This window comes from Podarcis tiliguerta (genome assembly GCF_965153285.1).
Source record: "Podarcis tiliguerta genome assembly, chromosome: 5".
Lineage (NCBI taxonomy): Eukaryota > Metazoa > Chordata > Lepidosauria > Squamata > Lacertidae > Podarcis > Podarcis tiliguerta.
Window position 1 is genome coordinate 58450224 of NC_139538.1, and position 25898 is coordinate 58476121.

The following is a 25898-nucleotide window of genomic DNA, read 5'->3' on the forward strand; positions in this document are numbered from 1 at the left end:
TGGACGGAAGCAACTATTTCATCTGTGGCTCAGACTGAAATCTAAGCCAGACAAGAACTACCAGCCATGGAGGTGCTTCATGGCAGTTTGCCGAGTTTTGTGAATGTGCCAATTTATGCTCCAAGTTTTCAGGGCTTTGCCAAGTTTGGTGTCATTACCAGACATAACCATAAATCTTAAGGAAGGTATATTAGGGAAGTTGGGCACTAAATAAAATCTTATAAGCAAACATACATTGTATTGAACAATGATGATTTCCAAACAGCTTGTTACAAAGCTGCTGGTTTGATTTAAGGGAACTATTGATCAAACTTCATGGCAGTATTTACAAGAAATGATTCCGACCAAAAGGCTTAATGCAGCCAAAGTATTCCATGCCATGATGAATAAAATATTGGTAATCCATCAACTGAAAGTCATCATAATGTGAATTAACAGAACGAGTAATAGAGTTGATAGCTTACTCTATCACACCAATGATCTTTATGAAGCTTTCGTATCCTGATGGTCATGTTTTTGCAATGTTTTCAAAAGAAACTCTTTTCAGTGAGGAAACAAACAAATGTACATTTTAGTTATTCATGAGGATAGATTTGTAGGACCCCAAAGCACATAACTTCTCAGGTGACAAACATAGCCAAATGTCTGAGAAATGAATAGCTAATGATTGAAAAGCTTCCTTCCTGTTGAAAAGTGAAGCACATCACTGCAAGCATTTCTGTTGATGCCTCTGCTAAAAAACAGTGTGATTAATGGCAGAATGCAGGGAGCAATCATGTGTGCAAGAGACAATGATATACAGATTACAAACAATAAATCAAAAGAGCCTACTTTTGAAGAGATGCCACATACAGAGAAACCAGGGATGCCCATATATCCATTAATGGATTTCTGCATGACAACACAATGCTATTGAAACTGCGCGACATTTTTAGTCCTCGCTGTTCATCTTCATTCTGGCAAAACAGTGGAGACATTTCCTTTGCTAGCTCTGTTTAGGTATCATTTACAACATAAACATCTCCTCCAAAAATACACACTTTGGATTAGTGTACACAGTGTGTACACAGTGTGTACATCATGTCACAATGTGTACACACAGTAATTCTCCACTGAGTGCAAATAATGTTCTCCAAGCCATTGCAATCCTCCTGGGACAAAATGGAGCACAATCCCTTCCATAATATGCAGCCGATAGATTCCAGATCACAATAATCCACTACTGGAGAACAGCTGTGTTTTAGTGATGCAGCTGCCTATTGGTTTTAGAGGAACTTGGTCAATTGAACCTCAGTGGAACCACCTCCCACCACCCTAAGACCTCATGGAATTCACAGATGTTGGTAGCTGACTGGTTAGATAACAGCATGTCCTCCTCCAACCACCTGTTCATGAGTTACTCACAGTTTGAAGCATGAGCAGTGTCCTGGCCCTGATGTCACATCCCTTGGTTAACACTGTCCTCCAGCATCCATATGTTCAGCACAGTCATCCTATGTGGCTTGCACATAGGATCTCATTTGCACTGTATGCAAGGCATGGAGGTCAGGAGCAGGATTAGCCTACAGATGCAATCTTAGAAGTGGGCCAAGAGTTCAGCTTGATTCAAATTGTGAATGCCCTGCACATGAGTACATAGGAACAGGGCTCAACAGGCTTGTTTATCTGCCCTCTGACCCAAGAGGGAGAAAGAGGAGCTGGAATCCAAGTGCTGAGCCCAACAGAGGAAACTGGAGCAATTAGTAGCTATTGCTAGCTATTGCAGCTATATTTTATACAGTAACAGGAATGTCAGTATCTTTCCAGGCTTAGCTAGCACTTGGGGAGTCTGCCTGGACCACATGCCCTCTTCCTAGATCACACACCTTACTAGCCCTGCTCTGCATCCTCTTTGAGTGCATTTGTCTATTTGGAATGTGTCCTTGAACTGTTTCCTTGCCTTTCGCTTGCCTAGATGGAATATGGAGAAGAGAGAGTGTCTCAGAGAGAGAGAGAGAGAAAGTGAGAGAGCACTTTAATTTTTGTGTTGCTGAAATGTAGCCTACTGCACAAAGGTAAGAACCACATTTGTTGCTGTGTCCACTTTTTCTACTGGCAGAAGGATGTCCAAAAGAAGATGCAGGCCTTGGGCTGGAAAATGTTCCTCACCCCTGATTCATAGCTACTACAGAGAACAACTTCGGTGCTGGGAAACTGCTGTTTCAAGGAGTGGGGCTCAAACAATCATTTTCTTGATTTACAGCAAGTCTGTACATCTTAAGATCCATCAAGTCTGATACAGTTCATCAGCCAGGTGATTGACAACCCCTTTTTTTGAAATTTGAGGCCAAACACACAGAAAACCAGGTTGCAATATTTGGCTGGTGAGCTGCATTGGCAGTTCCTGCTCCTTAATTCAGGATCTGCAGAGTTCTTTCCTTTTTTTTAATACAAATATTGCTTTATAAAGCAATTTGTTTTTAAAAAAATCAGACCAATATGAAAAAGACATTAAGATGGAAAACTGAACGTGATAGGGGACAACATAAGGTAGGAATCTATCCGTTTTGGTTTCTCACGTTTTTGCTGTAGGCTGGAACTAAAAAATAAATAAATCACAAACATTTGCCAGCATTTTAGCGCACATTTCTCCAACTTTATTATTATTATTTTTGCAATTTTGCCTAAAATACTTTTTTGCCATTTCCCTCAGTGTGAGTCTTTGTTTTCAGCAATATATGCATTTTTATGACATTTCCCCCTTATCACATATATTTTTATGCCAGTTTTTTGGGTTGGAGAAATAAATCACAACATTTGGAGAAGTGCAAATTTTGAAGGAGAGTTGGATTTCCATGTGTGTGTTGATTCAGGAAGTGTGAATTACAAAAGTTCAAACAAAATGTGAACTGAACCAAAGGTCTCCCCCACCCCTAGCAAAAAGAAGAAAGAATAGCTAAAGGCAGTTAGGAAAATGACACCAGAGTGGGGTGTGGGGGGTCTGTGTCGGAAGAAATAGAGGATATGACCTATGAGTGACAGATAAGGAAAAACAGGAGTGGGAGAAATGCTAACGTTTGTCTGTTCCCAGCAAGATGCTCTGAAATCTGTCCAGATTACATCTCTGTTTCAATTGCTTCCTGATAACAATGTCACCTTTCAGACTTGAATAACTGATATCTGGATCCTGAAACTCAAATAATATATACTGTCTCCTAGGCATGATGACATCCATCTTGATACATTTCTTGGTAGCATTCATTTAATGTAAATTTTAAGTTATATGTGGCCAAGAAATGCCTTGCTCTACATGGATCCAGGAAATTATTTAAAGATGTCCATCTCAGGCTCTACGGAATGTATTGAAATCCAAAGTCGTGCCCTCCAAGCACTGGCAGAGAAAATTATGCACATTTCTTTCACAAAAAGCAAAAACGGTTTAGGGACACAGCAACGGGAGGATGTCCAATAAAAGAAGTGCTTTTGTGAAGCCATCAAAATAAGCATCTCTTCAAAATCACCTTTCGCATGTAGGTTCCTTAAATTTGTTCCAGTTCATTGCTGCAAATAATACCACTCCTAAAAGACGAATGTTTTTAGCATTTCAAAATTCAGAACACATTGACGATGTTGTGGCATTAATTTCTCCAGTGAAATACACACTATTGTGACAGGGTGGCAGTCCAACTGACGGGTAATCTCCAGCAACTGGGAAAAGACTAAATACCCATCAAAACATATGCAAGGAAAAGGCAGACACTGTATGTGTTAAATTGGTGCAGCTGGAGAGTATTGTAAGCAGTCAGCTGTCCACACATGCACTTCTATTTTCTTGACATCCTTTGCAGTCATAATGCAATGCCTGAAACAGTTGCCTCTCTTTAACAAGAGGAAGGGATGCAGGATTCTGTCCTGGGCCTGTTGTTGTCCAACATGTTTATAATTGGCTTGGATGAAGGTGTTGAGGGATCATCCAATTTGTGGATGACACCAAACTGGGGTGTGTCTCTGCGTGTGGCCAATACTGTTGCAGCTGTATTCCATGTATGAACCAGCTGATATATAATGAAACCTAGATGCTTGTGGCACCAATGAACACTGCAGCAATAAGAAATATGGCTAATTCCATACCAACAAATTCCAACAATAAACTTGTGGAACTGGAAAAACTACTGTTGAGGAGCCAAACAGGGTTACCAAATGTCCAGAATTTCCCAGGCATACCCTGCATTTGGCCCTCATAAAAAACATTTGGGTGGAAATCTCTGAAATGTCTGGGAAAATGTGGACGTATGGCAGCCCATGTTGGAAGTGTAAATTTCCTCGAATTTCTTTTAAAATAACTCAACAACTTTTGTGTCCGAATTTTCACTTTTTGAAATATGGCAACCCTACACTAACCACTTTTCCCCCCACAGGAACTTAATTAGTGTGAATGTCTCCACCCCCCTCTACCCCTTTATTCATTTAAATTACTTGTAAGCCACTCTTCATTGTTCACACAATCCCAGCTCAAGGAACAACACTGAATTGAAATGAAACAATAAGTCACTTAAATACAACTCAATATGAAATCAAACAATATACTAACAAAAATGGCAGCCCCAGAACACTAATCAAATCAAATTATATTCCCACCCACTAACCTGCAGACAAAAATAAAAGCTCAAACACTGACCATTCCTACAAACATTCTAACCCAAAAGTCAGTCACATAAACCCAGGAAAAACCAGCCAAATGGGAAGGGTAACAACAGCAGCAGCAGCCAGTTGAGGGGCACCAAAATCTAACCACTATGGGTTGAGATAGAGGCCTGAAGAGGGCTACTGAAGACAGGAGTGCCTGGCATGCTTTGGTCCATGGGGTCACGAAGAGACAGACACGACTAAACAACAACAAATCGCACATGAGGTGACATTGAAAACCAATTATTACTATTTAATGAAGTGGTATATAAATCTTGCCAAATAAATAAATAAAAATATGCTAATGCTCCAAAAGGCAATATCACCCTCTGATGCAATGGTCTGGAACAGAATATGTAAAAATGTATCTGATTTGTATATATTTTGGATCCCTTGTTGTGTGTAACCACGATACATTCAGCACCATTTACAAATATTTCTGTTAAAAGGGCTTTTCAATTTATTACTGTGGCATTTATTGCTGTGGGAAAGTATCTGGTTGAAAAATATGCAAATATGCAACATATGCTGTAGCAGTATAACCAGGAGAGCGAAACAGAAACACACCTGTTAATGTCTGATCCACCAAATTGGTTGCCATGAATGTCACAGCTGGTGAAGAGATAGCCGCTACCCTGGTGACTTGAGTTGGCATCAGAGGAGTCATTCGGGTATCCATCCTAGAAGCAGCACCTGCAAGCAAACCCATAATGAGCACATTACTAATCTGGTTCCTCCCCCCTTTTTTTCTTTCTCTATTTTTTTTTTTTAACTTTGAGCATCATCAGATGCTGTTAGCAATTACTATTTATTGGCAAATATTTTACAACACAATTATGATATTTACATGAATACATTTCTTGAAAAATAAATAAACCCACTTCATTTTTACTCCCATCTTGCTGTAAAAAATACATCCAATCTGAGGAGTCCTCACTGAATAGCAGAAAAAGGAGCCAGTGGAAGGGATGCAGAAGAGTTTCAGAAATAGATGAGGGGGTTTAGAAAGGACATTCTCCAGTTTAGAACTCCCAAATCTAGCCCACCTTTGAATTTCAGCTTAGTAACAATAACAGTAATTTACTATTATTTCTACCCCGCCCATCTGGCTGGGTTTCCTCAGCCACTCTGGGCAGCTTTCAACAGAATATTAAAAACAGAATAAAACTTCAAACATTGAAAACTTCCCTAAACAGGGCTGCCTTCAGATGTCTTCTAAAAGTCAGATAGTTGTTTATTTCCTTGACATCTGATGGGAGGGCGTTCCACAGGGAGGGCGCCACTACTGAGAAGGCCCTCTGCCTGGTTCCCTGTAACCTCACTTCTCGCAGTGAGGGAACTGCCAGAAGGCCCTCGGAGCTGGACCTCAGCATCCAGGCTGAACGATGGGGGTGGAGACACTCCTTCAGGTATACCGGGCCAAGGCTGTTTAGCTAATAATGGTTTGGCACCAGCCATCTCCTCTTTGTCAGTTTTGCTCTTACCACCACCATCACAGTCACCATATCCTCCAGAATAATCCACATGCCAGAATATAGAATCCTATCTGTGCAAATAAATCCACTTCTAACAATGTAGCAAAGAATGAAGATCCAGGATCCAGACTGGGAAGGCTTGATATTCAGTGGGTAGCACAGCAACAGGCAAGGAACTGGTTGAACCCTCAAACCAATGTTGTCATTTAGTATATGCATCCTCTTTCTTTATCTTTGCACACCCATGGGTGCACAAAACATTTATTCATTCATTCATTTAGAAGAATGATAAAATGCTCAATTAAAAGAAAAATTATACAACCGATGTACAAATAAAATTGAAAATAAAACAAAGCTGAAATCCACATTCCACTAAAAACAAAACAAAAAATCTAGAACCATCATAATTCAATTCAAAACAAAGATAAATGTATAAAACACAATTAAAGACCAAAAATCAATAAAATAGCCCCTAATCTTAGATATCTATTGAAATTCATTGTAGACTTCTTGTTTTTAATCAATTAAAAAAGTAGTTGTGCAAACCACTGTGTATTATAGTGGCAGATGACCACAGCATCCTTTTATGGGTGAATGGCTGCATTAATTTCCATGGATGGCGGGGGTTCATTCATTCATTCTGTTTGTATGCCACTTTTCCACACACAAAAACCATGTTGAAAGATGCATACAACAAAGAAACTGGGATGCATTTCAAACCAACACTACAAAAACAATTTCCTAATAACATAGCAAATCAACAATGCAGTAACCATTTCCTAATAACATAGCAAAACAAAAACTGAGTAACATATGTATAGTACTGAACTGTGGTTTTTATAACAACATGCAGCATCCCGGAGCAAAAATAACAAGACAGCTTCACAGTTTCACTTTAGTCCTCCCCTCCCATGATGTTGCTCGCAGTCCTTTTCCTGCAAGAGCTTTTTATCAGGCTTCCAAGAGGAAAGGGTAGGGCAGCTGGAAACTCCCCTTCCATGTTGCTGCTCTAGGATAGTGTTCTAGCTGCATTGGTTAAAAACCTGCCCACATTCTCTGGCATTGGATTGCCCAGTTTTCCACCAACATACCCCACAAGGGGGGGGGGAGAGCAGTGCCTTCTTCCTCTTCCTGTCAGCAACTTCAGTGCTGTGGTGATGAGAGCAATAAGTTTCTGATTCCCTTTCCCTTCCCCCCAAATCTAGAAACCAGTTTTCAGGGTAGAGAGGAGGGGTGGGGGTGGGGAAATGGTGCAGACCGGAATGAATTTCACGGGGCTTTTTGATGGTTTCTAATAACATGCACCAATACACCACGGTCTTCTAAGGATCACTTCAAACATGTGTCCATACCGGCAGCTGCTACTGGAGTAGAAACATTTCATGCAATTGGGCTATTTTAGATGGTGAATCCAACCCAGATATTATGGTTTGCTGTGAGGATTGCTGCCTTGCTATGGATGGAGGGGAGAGGAAGGTTACTTCTATTTCTCAAGGAGATCCGCATGAAGAAATAAAACAGGTGAAGCTTATCCTGCTACAGGGGGCAGGGGGAAGAATTTCATCTCAATTACTGAAGTGTCAGGAACAGCAACTGGGGATAGGGAGCTGGCAATCCCAGCTAGCACACAGAAACATTTTTTCCCCATCCTCCACTGGAAGTGAGCAACATCCAAATCAGTTCTGAATGAGGGGAAATGAGAGAAGGGTAAACTCTCTCTCCCAAGTCTTCCTAAGCATTTTAGAATAAAAATAAATTGATCTGCTTCCTTCTCCCCAAACTCCACCCCATAAATCTGAGCACTGGTCAGCTTTAAAACACACATACCTGGCACCAACAGTCCAGTATTTATGGCTTTCCCCATTTTTTAATGTTTTTATCATGCCTTTTAAATGCATTGTTTCTTATAGGATCAATTACATTTTCACAGGACAAGCCTGGAATTCAGGTTATAAACCAGCACTTTATCTAGCCTCTTATGAGATGAAGGCAGGTTTAAAAAGGGGAGGAAGAGATATCATAAATCATTTTACTACTTCTTAGGATATTTTTTTTAAGACTCCATAATTTAGGGCAGTAGAATTGGGAAAACATATGTAAAGCCCAGAAATGCAACAAATGAAAGAAAGATACATAGGACTAACAAGAAATAACATATAAGGTGGTAGAGAACTCTAGACTAATCTAAGTAGCTGTTATGTGCACACAAAAGCTCATACCAGTAACAAACTTAGTTGGTCTCTAAGGTGCTACTGGAAGGATTTTTTTTATTTTGTTTCAACTACGGCAGACCAACACAGCTTCCTACCTGTAACTAGTCTCAACTATGGTTAGGTTGTGTACATGTTCCTGTTTACTCTGCACCAAGTATCCTCCCGCTGTTGGTTTGGGAAACAATGTAGACATGCCATTATTCACAGTTCATCTATCTTGTATCTATACTGTCATTTCTTATGGTACATTTCCCTCAAGCCAACTTTAATTCGAATTGGAGGAAAGAACAACCTAGTTGCGTTTAAAGCTGGTAACATTGTCTACAAGCCTTGATGTTAACAAGCAAAGTGTATTTCCACTTGCTACAAAAGCGCTAATAAGATAATTTCATAAGCACCACCAATGATATTACAGATAGGCCTAAATGACAATTTCATGCTCACTCCTTAATATCCTTGTGTTCCCCAGAAGAGTTTTAATTATTGCCTGTAGAAGCCAAAGGTTTTCAAAACTAATTTTGAGCGGACAAATCCATGGAAATAAGGGAACAGGGCTATATAAGCCTCTGGCATGGATAAAAGGTTGTAGAAGACAAATCCATGGAAGCAAAAATGATTTGCCCCAAACAGGAGGCTGCCTCTTAGCAGTGTTAGCAATAGAGAGTCGCAGAGCTGCACGTGTAACACTGACTGGGGCACTGGAGGCAAGTAGAGTTCATGCTTTATTCATCACTCATCAAAACAACATGAAACCTAGGCTGGAAATGTCAGGAACTTGATCCCACAGTCTCAGGGTGATTAATATAATGATCCTGCTTCTCTCTGCAGCAGTTTTTACTTCATGTGGTGCTGGAATTCAGAGCAGGGCCTGAGAAGGACAACGGTGCCATGGGAGACAGATGAAGGAACAATATGGAGGACCCAAGGCAGAGAAGGGCTTTACAGAGAAGCACCAGCAGCTTGAACTGTGAACCCAAAAGGATAATGGAAACCATTGGATGAATCGGCTTGCACCACCCCAAATCCAGAAACATGTAAGATGAAGATCCTGCTGGATCAGGCCAATGGCCTATCTAGTCCAGCATCAGGTTCTCACAGTGGCCAACTGGATGCCTGTGGGAAACCTGCAAGCAGGATCCAAACATAAGACTACTCTCCCTTCCTTTGGTTTCCAGCAACTGGTATTCAGAGAACTGCCATCCCCTGGGGAGGGAGGCAAGAGCCAAATGCAAGGCTACAACCAGCAGTTGCTTCAGACACCTTATAAACACATATAAGATTGGGAGAGTCACACACATAAAACATGATCCAAATTTCTATTTTTATTTGCTTTTATGTTTTTATACTGTTGTTTCATCGGTTATAGGTTTTGTGTTTTTGTTTTAATGGATATTGTTTTTATAGAGCATTTCAGGAATGCTTTTGAATGGGTAAATGAATAAGTGGGTTTCAGTTCTTCCGTGAGAGGGTGGGCTGGAAGGTAACTGTGCCACTCATTGTTTATATGGGTTGAAAGGGTACTCTCCCTATTCATTATACTAACGTACTGTTCTGCGCTTAGGAACAGATAACATACTGGAATTTTTATAGCACTACTTTATGCTTCTGAAAGGGTTACACTGTCTTTTCAAGTTATGTCAAACTGTTTCTCTTATTCAGACAAACTCTGCCACATTTTGCTTCATTTCTTTCTGTAAAGCCTTCTGTTCTTTTCTTTTTTTTACAGCTGGGTATATTAACATAAGCCTTGCCACTCTCATTGTGTGCATGCTTGTGTGAAAATTAACTTACAGTTTGCATCTACAGCCCATTTAAGTATATATTTTTAAATTTTCCATGTATGGATAAAGTCCAACTGCTTGATTTAAGTATACCTTATGCTCACCCAATATGCTTGATTGATTTAGAACAATCATAACCTTTCAGGAATAAATATTTGCACACTTTAGCACTACAAGAACATAAAAAAGCAATCTCTACAATAGATTGCTTTAGAATTCAAATGCTAAATAAGCACTAAGGATTTGGCTTAATGTCATAATGTAAGAGAAGCGTTCAGAATGAAGTGAATATAACCCGTAGGGCTGAAATTATATCTATGCATAATCCATAAAAGTCCTAACTATAAACCAAGCAATCAGGGTGCTTTTTTATTATTATAAACTTCAGGCCAATTTTCTTGTTGTGATTACTTCCCTGCCATTTCGTATCGTTGAATGTAAAAGGAGACTGCTTGATAACTAACTCATAGCCTTTTAAGAAATAACTCCCATCTCCTTTGACAATATTTCAATATGCGCTTTGTTATATGAGTTGCAGTCTGTGCTAAAAATGTAACTAGCATTGGATGTTCTCTTTTATAAAGCTAAGGTTTAACAGCAACCACCTTTTCAACTGAGCACTGGCTGAGGCTATGTTGGTTCTAACCAGGGCTTCTTTCCAGCAGCAGCCAAGACATGGGCAGGCAGTGTCACTTCCTTGAGTTCCCGACAGCTGAGTGAGGAGGCGCAGGAGGCAGTGGAGAGGTTGCAAGTGCATCAGCATGAGCAATGGATTGGCTCCCCTGGGGCATTTGCACTGTGCCAGCCTCCCCTCCCTGACCCTCTTGGCAAGTAGCAGAAACTCAGCAGTCAGGAGAAGCACCACTGCCCATCACATCTGCTGCTACTGCCTTTACCCCCACAGTGTATAACTTCCCTCACCCCAGCTTCTCTCACCACTATTTAATCTCTCTAGGCTTCCATGTGGGAGTGAACAGCTGATGCACAGTAACTGTTACTCTTTATTATTATTCCGTTTATGTACGGTTTAGTGCCTAAATAGGCTTCTACAGTGGTTTACAGGTACAAAAACCAATTACACAGACATTAAAATATAAACCATAATTAAAATACCCAAGGAAACAATCCCATTCAAACAGAAAAGCAAAACAATTAAAGCAGGAGACCCGGGGTCAAAAGATCAGGGGGTTTGCCGTGCAAACAGGTGTGTTTTCAAAATCCCCTTAATAGCAGGATGGCTTTGTCAGTGTTGGTTTCTGCCATTCACAACTCAGGACAGGCATTTAAAGAGCTTTTTGCTTATATGTCACAGCTAGGGGGAACAGTGTCTTGAGCTGTGCACTAGTGTATTGGGTAGGGAACTTTGGGACTAGAAGTTATATTTAGCTCAGTGGTAAAGCACACACTTTTCATTCAGAAGTTCTCTGGATCCATTAGTTGGTGTCTCCAGTAAAAGGTAGAAGGAAACGGGTGATGTGGGTCTGGTCCTCTGTGTGAGACTCTGGAGAGCTGCTGCCACTCAGACACCAGGCCAGCAGATCAACGATCTGACCCTACTAGCTTTATATGTTCATATGTTCCAGATGGCAAGCTTTTGAGGGATGAATTTCAACCCTGAACCTTCAGTTGTCTACCTGTTGTTCTGCTTTCAGTGGCATTATTTGGGCAAGTGAGATTATAGCATATAATATTAGAGCCTAATACCCTATATAAATGTAATTGTGCTTTAATGTTTTTTTCAAAGATGATGACCCATAGAGTAATATGATTCAGCCCAAATTCAGTGAATTTGGCATGCTAGTGGAAGGATTCCTGCTGGTGCAAAGGAACTTTCTCTCCTCTAATCTCCCAAATCCACTTGGAGTGTCAGGAAACCCCCCAGAGCATTGCACGAGGGGGAGGGGATCATTCTGTCTGGCCATCAGAAATGCTTGAGCTAAGGGAACGATCAGAAGATCTTCGTCTTATTCCTCCTTCTGCCTTAATACTTGCCCTTTTGGGTTTAGCATCCATGTTTTTATGTAGGAAGTTGTTTTGCCATTTGGCCTTCACAAACATGGCAGCTAGTGGTGCCGTACAATTATGCATCCTTGTGTTCCCTGCAGAGCGTAGTCTTGGACCCAGCTCATCGCAGTACTCCTCTGTGGCTTTGTGCATACATTGGTACCTCGGGTTACAGACGCTTCAGGTTACAGACTCATCTAACCCAGGATGAGAACAGAAATCATGTGGTGGCGGCATGGCAGCAGCCTCATTAGCTAAAGTGGTGCTTCAGGTTAAGAACAGTTTCAGGTTAAGAACGGACCTCTGGAATGAATTAAGTTCGTAACCAGAGGTACCACTGTACCTCATAATGAATTATATCATTACTACCCACAAGAACTTCAGCTAGTTTCCTAAGATAAACTTCCTTTAAATAGAAATAAGAATTAATGTACTACTTTTGGGGCAGTATCATGAGGAGTAAACCACTCAAAACACCGACCTGGAGCTTCCTCCATTTGTCCCCTCCTTGAAGAGCACAATAGATATTATCCCCCCTACATTCTTCGGTTGCAATTAGAGGTACTTTTTACACCCTGTGTGACAAGAAGATGGAGAGTGTTTTATGGCAGTAATGGCTAATTGGTGCTTTTATTTATGTTTTAGTCTCATTGATGCTCGGTTTTAGAAGCTGGGATGGTAGAGGATTAAAGTGCTGCCCAAACAATGGAAAATGGTGGGGCAGATGACTACTTATATAGGAGCCCCTTGTTCAAAAACACATCAGAGGCAACTTTCAAAGTTTCAAAAGAGGATAAAAGATAGAGCTTCCTCTCAACCAATTAGCTTATATTTTGTTGCTTTGTTTACCTACCTAAGGAAAGAGTCAAGGGTTCTCTATTTCCAATTATTCTGTCAAAAGTGAAGTAATTGGTTTTCAAATCAGGCAATTTAAAAGCAAATAAAAATGAGACAGTGCTCTAGCCACCACAGTTTTTTAAATAAAATCAGCTGCCTTGCAGCACACACAAAAAAAGGAATCAGGCATCCCCCCTCCCCACACTCCAGTGCCCAACTCCTCACTATAAAATACAAAGCTAAGACATTTATTTATTTTTCATCATTATTATTTAGCCCCTGTTCAGCACTCTTGCAGCTGGTTTACACACTTCATTTTATAAAGTTTATGTCCCCACCTTTCCAAACCTAGCATCAATCTGTCAACTCACCTACCAGAACTGCTGGCTTACCCCAGCCTTGTACAAGCATCCATTATCATCAGAATGATGGTGCTACCACAAAGCTAGATAAAAACACAAAGCTCCAATTAATCAATTGTGATTCAAGAGTACAAAGGCTAGATTGAGATTGCTGCAAATACCTGTGATTTTCTACTGTAGAAGCAAAAATCACATCTTTGCTTTAAGGGCCCTACATGGGAAACCAGGTCTGAGACTATTATAATCTGATTCATGGGAGTTGAGGGTTAGTGTCTATACGTCCTCTCAGCATTTATTAGATTATTCTTTTAAGCATCTGTGGGTTCCCCCCCCCCCCGCCATAGGTACTCAAAAGTGATTATACTTTCCTATTGTCAATTTCACAACAACAGTAGACCTTGCAGTGGTGAGGAGAAAGATTGTCAGTGCTGCCTCTGCTTGTTAAAAAAAATGCTCATAACTCTCCAAGTGTGCAATATGTTGAGTATTCAACTGCATCATTTCTGCCCATTTCACGACATGCAAAATTAAGGCTATTATTGAGATTATAGCATATATTATTACGGTTATACACAACCTACCATGACATTTGTGTGGATGTTGGGAATACAAAATGCTCAAAAATGTTGGAAAGTTAGAAATACAATGCAGAACAAAGGGTTTTTTAAAAGAAAAACACCAACAATAATTTCATTTATTTATGAATTAACAATATACCCATATGTATCCTATAACAGTTGCACATAACAAGGCAATCAATATAAATATATATTCAACCTTACATTCTAATTTGGTCATGCATACAATAATACAGAGTGACAAGTAATCACTGAGTTATATAATCTACCCAGGTGAATCCAAATATTGCTTTTGTTTTTACTGAAAAGCAGTGATGGAGGAAGAAAAAGGTTACCAGATTTTTTTCAATGAATCTGGGGACAGTTTTCAACTTTCTACTAATAGATTGATTTTGTCAGAGGACTGATTTGTAAATCCAGGGACTGTCCCTGGGAAACGGGGACGTCTGGTAACCTTGGGGTAGAATCCATAGGGAGATTGCAACATGAGCAGAACCCCATTCAATTTCCCCATCTTCAAAGCTGCTATTTGTCCCCAAAAGATACTATCTGCTGCAAACAGAGATTCTGGAGCTGAGTGAGAAAGGGATATAGAGCTAAACCCTTTCTCTTTACACCATGAGCACAATCCAAAAACAGCTCTTTGTCAAGAAAGAAAGAGATAGAGTAGGTTCCAGTCATTTTTAACAAAAACAAAAACAAAATTGGGGGGGGGGAGTGGCAGACCTATGGCCCTATAGATTTAGGTTTTTTCCCCATTAAGCATATTTTTATTAAAGATTTCTTGGTTTACAAAATATGTGTGACACTGTTGACCTCTAGCTCCCATCAGTCAACCTGGCTAATAGTCAGTGGTGACAGGACTTGTAGTCCAGCAACATCTAGAAGGCCAAAGGTTAGCCTCTCCTATTTTTAACTATTGTGCTTAACATAGTTAGGCCCTTAAATGCAATACTAGTGCAAGGGAATGTTGAAATATAAAGGGACACATTTTTTCTCCTTTTCTTGACTGGAAACCTATATGCATGAAGACATTTGAAACTCCCAGGATATTTCATATCTCATAGTAAAATGGCATTTCACAAAACAAAATGAAGCCGCACACTGAAAAGAAGTCATAGATACCACAGATTAGAGATCTCCCTGTTTGCCAGAAAAGCACAATATCAGCCTCACAAAATATGCATTGAACAAGCCATGAGTGATCTGCGGTCTTTATTTTTTTTTAATCAACTGCATAATGATTTTGGCTACTTATAAATGCAGATCATGCTTAATGAAGCCTACTGAAATCAAGAGACTTAAGCACCCTTAATTCCATTTTGGAATGAACCCTTGCTTGGAAGCTTCCATTTCTAGTCATTGCAGCAATGGTAGAATACTAGTAATTTGCCCAAAGCTAAGGAATGAATGGCTGAACTTGGATTTGAGAACTGGCCCAGGGCCTGCATCTCCTTCCTGTGTTACCTAACAATCATCCAGCTTTGAAAAGCACCTTGGTTTATATGAGTGTATTGCTTGGTAAAGTATTAGTTAAGGTGACCATTTTAAAACAAAGCCAGAGTATAGGAACCTTTAGTAACTCATTGCAAACTCTGTGAATGACAAATCTAGCCACGCAACACTTAAAACAGTTCAAATAAAATATCCCCTGCCTCTAAAATTTAGAATTCTCCACAGCTTTTATAATCACCTTTTTAGTATTTCCCATATTTAGTTAATATGCATGTACTATGCATATTTCCTTAGAACTAAGTATTTTTTGTCAGGGTATCTTTTCTAAAAAAGAAAAACAAAATAATGTGTTAGAGAGGAAATGCTACAGATTGATGGCTGAAAATGATACAGGTTTAAAGACCCTTTGTAGGAATACTGGCTTCAAATAGCAGCAGTGGATCTCAGATAGGAAATATTTTTGTTTCAGTGCATAAGTTTATCATCCTGCACACAAATCTGAAAATGTAATTTCAGAAAAAGGGGAACACTTTTATCTGATTGTCTACATATTTGCCCTTTATTATAACAGGACAAACTCCTTCTTAGTGCTTATTAGATTGTTGCATTTATCTGTAACAAGCAGATTAATAACTTAAAATGATTTTCTACTGTTATGAGACAGAGAATTTAACAAGACACATGTAGTGAGTTATTCACAAAACTCCCACCACTTTTAAATGAAACCAAGAGCATAAATCCCCTCTTGCTGTGCTCAAGAATATTATCATTCATCTTTTCTTCCAGTAGAAATGATCTTATGCTTCAGGGTATAAATGAACCACTTATTATTTTGGGTTAGAGGGAGAAACACAACATAAGCTAAAGCTCAGCAATCTGTATACAATTCCTTGCACATTCAAATATACTCTTTGTATATGAGTTTGTATGAAGATACAGTGGTACCTCTGGTTACAAACTTAATTCATTTTGGAGGTCCGTTCTTAACCTGAGGTACCTTTTTAGCTAATGGGGCCTCCCGCTGCCACTGTGCCACTGCTGCATGATTTCTGTCTCATCCTGGGGTAAAGTTCTTAACCCGAGGTACTACTTCTGGGTTACCAGAGTCTGTAACCCGAAGTGTTTGTAACCCAAGGTGTTTGTAACCTGAGGTACCACAGTACTGAGTTCTGTCCTTTCTTAGGGCTTATCTGAGGTTTTCCAGTAGTAGTAGACAAGTTTATGGCTGCATATGTATAGGTAAACCATGGTTTGGCATTGCAAGGTTGAGCTGCAACAAGTCTCAGACTTCCTGACTAGCCCATCCCACCTGCTCTTTCAATGAGGCAGAATTTGGAGGCTTTTGTTTCTATTCTAGAGCAGCCACAACTTTGCTGTGATCTTTATTCCCAGAAAAACTGCCGTTTGTAATAACTATGGTTAATGAAAAGTCAACTTCAAACCATAGTTTAGGAAAGCTGGATTGCTTTCACTAACACTTTATGGTCCAGACCTAATGCTAAACTGTGGTTAATCTAAAACAGAAGTGGATGCTCCCAATATCCTCTTTGTGTGAGCAGAAGAAGCCTAAAGGTCACGGCAGCTTGTCCTCATAATTTGAAACCATAGTTGAACGTTATATGTGAACCAGGACTGCAACAAGCATGCAAAATGTGCATAGTGCAACTGAGAAGCAAGGCTTGGTTATAAGAATGCAACTCTTCATTGCAAGAATAAAATACTCTTTTAAATTAAATATAGTTTAGTTGTCAAATTTGCACCCCTGAAACATACAGACAAAGGACCTATGCCTCCCCCACCCCCCGCTCATCTAATTAATGTTTTTATATTCTTTATTTTGGAACAAAGTGTCTATTGTTTTAGCTTAAGCTCCATCTTGTTGCTCATCCCATTAGTGCTATCCCATCCCCATGTAAGAATGAAATTCCCTATGGTGCACTATGACTCTTAGTTTAAGTTCCCAGTCAGTCAGGTATACATGCACATGTATGTACCCACAGTAACACTGTGGCAAAGGAGAGAGACCAAGATGATCAAGGGTCTGGAAACCAAGCCTTATGAGGAATGGTTGAGAGAGTTGGGTATGTGTGGCCTGGATAAATGGATCCTGAGAAGAGATGATAACCATCTTCAAACATCTAAAGTGCGGTCACATGGAAGATGGAGCAAGCTTTTTTCTCCTGCTCCAGAGGGTAGGACCCAAACCAATGGACAAGAAAGGAGATCCTGACTTAACATCAAGAAGAGTTTACTGACAGTTTGAGATGTTTGACAGTGGAACAGACTCCCTCAGGAGGTTGTGGACTCTCCTTCCTTGGAGGCTTTTAAGCAGAGGTTGGCTGGCCATCTATCATGGATGCTTTAGTTGAGATTCCTGCATTGCAAGGGGTTGGACTAGATGGTCCTCAGCGTTCCAAAATTCTGGAGTTTTGTTATCTCAGCATGTGCTAATTCTATGCGCTATTTGCAGCTTATAAAAATTTTATCTATAGATTCCACGTACCGCCTGACCAAATGAAGTATGAGTCTTCTACAATTCTCTTTATACGTGGCAGCATGAACAACTGTCTTTCTGCATCCTGATTGTCTTTATGAAGCGTAGTGTTTGTGAACACTCATTAAGGCTCACTGTCATTTAACTTTCTGGGAAATGAGCAGACTTCAAATTTTAGCACAGCCCTACCACCAAACCAATAAATATGTTAATTAAGAAAAGAAAAGGGGAAGGAAAACATTGGCATCTTGCTTTGGAGTACTTTGCCTTGTAATGGTGGGTTCTTTACTATCTTTACATCTGTCTGAGTTAAATGAAGTAAATTTGCTGGAGAATGTGCGGGTGGAAGTCTCCTTTCATTACTTTTAATATCTTACTGATGCTTCTCATTTGGGGTTCTGATAACCCAGGACACAAGTTATTTTCACAGCTCATTTAGATGACACATGAAACGTATAATGAGTTTGATGCCATTGTAGTAAAGGCCCATTCTGTCCCTCCCCCCCCCCCACCGCTTTTAACCAGGATGTTACAGAGACTGCTGTTCTCAAACTGGAATAACTCTACTTCCTTCGGTAGCACTATTCAAGTATAAAGTACAGTATTTTGTCTTTCTTTTCATAATATTGCCCCAATGCCAGTTATCCCTTCATTCCTCTAAGATAAAACAGTGAAGTGGTTTTCTCACTGTGTTCTGGGAATCCTGAGGTTCCTTGGATTACTTAGCAAGAATATGAGATTTGGCAGCCAGTTTACCATAACCAATGTTTTTCAACCAATGGACTGTTGAGTGTCATAGAATCATAGCATTGGATGGGTTCTTCTAGATATCTAGTCCAACCTCCTGCTCAGTGCAGAAAATCAAGAACCCATTTCTGTCCAACATCTGCTTTAAGACCACTAGTGAGGAAGATCCTACCACCTCTCTAGGCCATTGGTTCCACTGTCCAATTGCTTTAACCTTTAGGTTTCTGCTGAACTGAAACCATCCCTCCTGTAACTGAAGCCTGCTAGAATCTAGTTCTTTTCTCTGGTGCACCAATGGAGAAATTTGTTCCCTCTTCTATGTGACAGGCCATCAGGTACTTGAATTATCAAGAACACCACCACCTCTGCCTTCTCCAGTCTAAACAGCTTCTTTTCCATATTGCTCTTTATTGCCCTTCTCTGAACCCATTCAAATTAGTTTTAAAACTTCTTATCTTGTGGTACCCAAAACTGGATATAGTACCTGTACCTTCAGTTCACATGGGGCAGAAGTGAACTTGTGAAGTGCACAGACCAAACTTGTGAAGTGCACAGACCAAAATATGACCCAAAATTCATTCCCAAGCACAAAGGTTCCTAGGCTGATGCTTCTTGAGTAGGCGGTCTAAAATTGAAAGCCTTCTCCAATAGCAGATGATTTGGGAAGAGCTGTGTGAGAAGCCACATGTGGAAGTGTTTCAGGGGAAATTATTGTAAAAAATAATATTTCCTGAGCAATATCCCTAATGGTTTTTATTGTGGGAAGGGGGACAGATGAACTCATATACTTGCAGCTATAGCAACAGGCTGCTGTCCACAAAAGTCTAGGTTGTGTGAAATGTGCTTGTCTTTAAAGTGGTTCTACTCATGAAGAGCTTGCTGCTACTCTTCTGGAGAGTGCCATTTATTTCATAACAGGAACCTAAAAACTATTGATTTTTCACAGGCAGGGTGCAGGGCACAATGCTTATGTGTCCACTTCTTCCAAGACAATGCTTGTGGATTTGAACAAAGTTATGATGGAAAGATGGAAAGGAAGGGGGGGGGGAAATGTCAGGTGTTTGGCTGTTGCAAAAGGCTTCTTTTTTTTTAAAGGAAGTAAATGCTGTATGTGCATGTTGGAAAAGCATGAAGTCATTGAATTTGAAGATGCTCGAGGAAATCTACCTCCCAGGAATTGTGATTGTTGGATGCCTACAGGCAGCCCTATATCCCGTGAACCTGGCAAACCATTTTTAAGGTCTCCAGAGTCATTAAAATGGAAAGAGATTTGGAGCATGATTGTGAAGTGATTGAGTTTTATTCTGGTCCGGAGGAAATTGCTAAACAAGCCAAGCTTGATTCAAGACCATCTCTCATCCAGATGCTATTGTTTTGTCCCTTTTCATGGTGAGACATTGAATTGTTTCTTCTGCATTTCGACCACACAGTGCAGACATAAGCCCACACGACTAGACCTGAAAAGCACTGTGTTCCCACTCAGAGTTCTCTCCCTGACACATGCTGTTCTGAAAGTTCCCCCAAAACAGAAACTCAACACAACGCAAAGTAAAATTCTGCTTTCAAATCAAGATGGCTGTTAAAGTTTCAAGTGCCTTTTTCACTGCACACAACAAAACTCCAGCAAGTTAGTTTAAGCTGCAGCTTAAAGATAACATGTTAGCGGCCCTTGGGGAAGCTGGAATAAGATCTAGGGTTGGACTTGATGACCCTGATGTCCCTTCCAACTTCACAATTCTATGATACAAATGATTGACATGTGACTTCTAATAGCATCATCTGATTAGCAGGTCATCAGGGTCTACAGAAAACAGCTTCATAGGCCAAACTGGGGGACCCCCCCCCCGCTTTATTAGACCTTTTGTCTAGAAAATCCCAAGTAGCCAGCAAATGTGAACTTTTGCTTGCCTAGGCTCAAGAGAACATAATAGTAGATTATTAAACTGTTTCAAATCTAGGATTATTCCCCAAGCCACTTTGACCCTTTCTTATCTTATACTAAAGGAAGTAATAATATATCTTCCTAGGGTGAATGGGTTAGTAAATGCAGAAGGAAAACAGTAGACCCCATTTGCCATATCCAGTGTGACAGAATGTCATCACAGAGCAATTAATCCAATAGTGAGGGTCATTTTGCTTGTTGTTTGCAACAGTCAGCATAAAAAGCGCATACAATACCATTCCATTCCTAAATTCATTACCCTGAACCTACATATCTCACAGAAGCAGCTGCATGGTAAAACGGAAACAAATATAAATAATCAAATAAGTATATTTATAATTCAAATACATCAGCATCCTGGAGATTTAGTTAGGTGCCTTTAAACATAAATAAATGTTGATTAAATGTGAAATATACAATTGGAAGAAAAATCAAAGAGCAGGAGCTAATTACGTTGTGCTGCAAGAAAGTCATTATTGCATTCAAGCAAGAAGTATATTTAGGAAAAAGGTTGGAAGTAGAAATTAAAATAATAATGGTATGAAGGACTTTGTATTCACTAGTAATGTCTCAGCATGGCTCCCTTTACCAGTACCGAAGTAGAAAGTTTTCCTTTGTCTTTGACCAAACACAAGATATGCTATAATCTGACAAAGTCATATGAAACAATTCATATGACAGCCCTGTCTCACCTTCAGAAAATAAACATTAAATAAAATCTTCAGTCATCATCAGTGAACATATTTCTGTTTGGAATGTGTACTACCTATCTCCTTACCTACTGTCATTGAGCCTTTCTTCTCAATGTTCCTCAGGTATTTCTCATGAGCAGGAACCCCCAAATTCACCTCTGAAACTCACTTTACATAAATCTAGTGGATACCAGGGACAGGGCCTTATCCATGGTGGGATCTCATTTATTTTCCTGCCTTTGTAAGCTGAAGGATCCCTGTGTGATGTGCAAAGCAATCCATTATGCCAGGAGTGGACAGTAGGAAGATTCTCCAGCATGTACCAGGCTTCTTAGCAGCAGCATTGCTATTGCTAATGGAAGAGGGGGAGTGGTGAGGCATCAGGGAGGTCAGTGCTGTGCAGGCACACCAGCAGGAAGCCTGGATTGGCTCCATCAGTGCACCTGCACGGCATCAACAAGACCACCAACTCACCTGCACAATGTCAACCTTCCCACCTGTAAGCAGCAGCAACCTTGCTGCCAGGAGGTCAAGTGTACAGTGCTGCATTATACATACTTTCAACAATTTGTGAAACTCCTCGTCAATGTTGATTCTTCTGGTGCCTACCTTGATGCAGGGGGTTAGACACCAAAATCTAGTTTTCAACCAGAGGATAGATAGAGATACATAGAAACAGTGCTTTTTTCTGGGGGGACACATACCCTTAAACATTTTGTGAATCTTTGTACTTTTGTCCATTTACTGTATTTATTTCCTCAGATTTGAACTATAAAATGGTGATTTTCTTGAGTCAAAATGAGAGTACCCCTAAACATTTTTTTTAAGAAAAAGGCACTACATGGAAAGATAAACCAATACCAAGATATAAGATACATAAATATTGGCTATATAAACAGACACATACACACACACATTCAACAATACAGTAGCTTAAGAAAAAATGCACCAAGTTAAACAGAAGAATTAGTCCTGTGCCTCACTACAACTTTTCGTGAACAACTGCAAATGCATGTGTTTCACTTATAGCTCCTTATCTCACAATAGTTGCGGGACTCCCCCCCCCCCCAAATAAATCAGAGGGGGGGTCACAGGGGGGGCAAAATATATTTCTAGTTGGGTGAGAAAGAAAAATAGCAGCATATGTTAATAACTGGAGTTCAGAAATGGGGGCAAGTGCAGGAGTGAGATTCCTGAGCCCCTCCCCCCAGTGCTGTTCCTCAAATTCTCTCCATAGACTCCCATGAGTATCTGGTAGAGATAACCAAGTTTCACTTGTTTGCAAAGTGAGAAAACAGTACCATTGTTCGTGAAACCTATCCCTTTTTTAGCTCCTTAGTGCTTTTAGTTGAGCTGTAATATTTTACATGAGACCAATTTGCCATATTTGATCAATTCATGCCTCAATCATTTGCTTGCTCAGACTCTTTCAGGATCTTGCCACATTTATCCTCAACGCTGTGATCATATAAACCTTGCAGAGTAAATCATGGACTCCCTAGCATGTTCTTCAAAGATTGATAATAAAGCTAGTTTTAGATCACTATTTATTGTTTTCTGCCTCCCACAGTTTTAAATACAGAACACCTGTATTGCCCTACATCTCCAGTACACGTATATATGACCCAGTTTCTCCACAGTCTCTCCTACACACCGGAATCATTTTCTGCTGAAAGACTATGGAGGAAGGTACCATCTATGGACTACTTCCACTGTGTGTTCTCTAATACAACAACTACAATGGAGTTGAAGCAGGCCACAAAGTTTGTTTGCTTTTATTATAAAAAAAATTGCCTATTTTAATTAGTTCATAAGTTTGAAAGAAATAAATGGCAAGGCATAACAAATTCAAAAATTACTTTCATTCATATTTAATAGGAACACACTGTCTAGATTGCATGAAAAACCATAAATGGCTTCTTTGTAGTTGTCTCTGCTGAAACAGAGCAAGCGAGCAAATCTCATAATTACGGCAGAACTAAGTCTCTGTGTACACAAGGCAGGAGGAAAAAGAACTTGATGCCCACAACTCTAATGATGCATTTATTCCAAAGCTGACTTACAGGATTCTCATGTTTCTGAACTTTGAAAAACTCCACTGTATGTGTGTGTGTGTGCGCGCACACACACTACTTTCCCCCCCAAAAGCAATGAAGCAAGGATTTTTTTAAAAAAATAAAAGGCTTGTCCAGAGATACTAGGTAATTGCCAGTGAAATTGACATTATTCCTTCACAAAAAACAAACATAGATTGAACACCTAAACCATCATTGGCAGGGGCGACTTGGGATTCATGCCCTTGGCTGTCTTGTTCCATATATTATAAACCGTGTAAGCCTAAACAGGTTTACTTGGAAGCAAATCACACTGAGTTCAGCAAGGTTTATTTCCTAGCAGTTTGTGTGTTTTGGATTGCAACCTTGGTTTTGATTTGCCTTTATATATCTTTGAGATAAGTTTAAAGAAACTAGTGCATAGAATGGAAATGTAAAAAGTCTACAAACAGGTGTGTGACTTTAAAGAACATCAATAAAGTATGGGCTGTCAGATGCTCCATTTCCCTGGCACTTTTGCCAGAATAGCCACTGCCAAGTAAGCGTAGTTTTCTGGACAAGCGTAGCAACAGACCTGTGAGAAAATGTAGTGTCAAAAAGTTAACTTCAGAATGCTGGGTGGGAGTATGTGATAGCACACATTATTTCCCAGGCTTCATGATGATCTGCTGTGCTACGTGTTCATGCATCAAGGGGGAAAAGCAAACTCTCACTGGAGCTTCTCATATGCAGGTGTTGAACCCACAGTACAGCTACAACTGTTCTTATAGTTTAGCCTTAAATAAACAAGAAGTTCAGAAGTCATCTGAAATTGTTCTAGTGCTTCCTGGCTAATTAACGTTTGTTGAGATCGCCATACATGCATACTAAACTTGTCATAAATACAGTGGTACCTCGGGTTACATACGCTTCAGGTTACATATGCTTCAGGTTACAGACTCTGCTAACCCAGAAATAGTGCTTCAGGTTAAGAACTTTGCTTCAGGATGAGAACAGAAATCGTGCTCCGGCGGCGCAGCAGCAGGAGGAGGCCCCATTAGCTAAAGTGGTGCTTCAGGTTAAGAACAATTTCAGGTTAAGAACGGACCTCCGGAACGAATTAAGTACTTAAGCTGAGGTAGCACTGTAATGAACTTTGTATGCAGGATCAACACAGTATGCCATCGAAACCAAAAGTTCAAAATGTCCATGCATTAATCTAATCAATTGTTTGTTTCATTTTTTTACAAGGTATCTGCTCATTGCTGTAGCATGTGTGAAAATGAAGGCACTAACTCCTCCTATGTCTGAGGGGAACGTCTCAGAAATACAAAGTTTGGTTCACCATTTTTGACACTGATTCAACAACAAAAGTCAGTATAGTAATATAAATTTGGCATGCCCAGAATGCATGTCAGTATTCTGTACCAGATTAATTCTTCTCTGGTTTGGATTACATAAACTGAACTGGAAAAGATCTGCCTCCCCTTACTTGATTTAAGGACAGAGTTTTCTCTCTTCCTCTCTGGTGCTTAGTAACTGAATCGCATAGGATCCAACCCCTAGGGGCTGTAGGAGCTTTGGCCCCCACAATATAATATTTTAGGGGGGCAGGCCCCCACAAAGTTGATGGGCATTCCCATACAAATGGTATGTGTGCACTGTATCGTGTGATTGATTATGCAGGGTGGGGCTTACCTGGGCCCCCACAATATTTTATTCAAGTTGGCATCCCTGTTGAATGCTATGCCTTCAGAAAAAAATCCGATGGTCTAGGTACCCAGGATACTGCCTTGGTAGCATGCCAAGCACCAGAAGAGGTGGTGAGAAGGTGAAAGGAGGAGAAAGAGAAATGTGACCGACACTATCAATGCCCCAGTTACATGAGCCAGGCAAGAGGGCTTTTTTAATCCAATTGGAGAGGAGTCAGTCTGTGTGCTCCTGATTCTTTCATTAGTAATGTGACAGGGTTCAAATTGCACTCAGAACTAAGTTATTTTTATTTTATTTTGGCATTCCTTAGTGTGCTGAACCCAGTTCCAAATCAAAATGAAGATGAGTGTGTTCACCCATCATTGGACATGAAATGTGTTGGCATGAAATTCCAAAGTACCTTTACATTATTTTATTAGAGCATTTAAATGGCAGGCTAGAATTCATTTCCAGTTTATTAACTAAGGTCATTATTGCAGCAAAGTGATAAAACTACTTCCAAGTCACTTGTGTGCCACCCACGAGCTACTTGCTTGATAGAATTGAATGTGGAACCACAATGATGAATTTTGTGAGATCACACATAGTGCTGCAAATGCCATTCTTGCCTTTCCCCTTACATTTTGATTGAACTTCTATATCTGTATATTGCCAACTGCATGTATCCAAGTTGTTGTGGAAACTTCAAGAATGTTGAGAAATGTAGATTTCTATTTGTACACATGGAAAATGACATCCCACAGAATTCTTGGCACATGCGAAGCAGATGTAACGGTGCTCTATCTGCAATGGAGGGAAGAAAAGAGGGGACAGGAAGACCTCAATTCTTGCTGCTTCACAGCCAGTGAGTAGGTGGAAAAGGGAAGAGTTCTTTGGCTTGATTTAAAATCTGAGCTACAGAAGAACT

At 40.0% G+C, this 25898-nt stretch overlaps 1 protein-coding gene across 2 annotated transcripts in view; it reads right to left on the bottom strand.

The window, feature by feature from the left end:
* Window positions 1-25898, bottom strand: part of TCERG1L (transcription elongation regulator 1 like) — a 161668-nt gene that overhangs the window by 52882 nt on the left and 82888 nt on the right. For both annotated transcript variants that reach the window (XM_083443516.1, XM_083443515.1), the window contains exon 5: window positions 5233-5358. In XM_083443516.1, the coding sequence (XP_083299642.1) occupies window positions 5233-5358 (126 nt within the window). The remainder of the gene's footprint in view (window positions 1-5232; window positions 5359-25898) is intronic.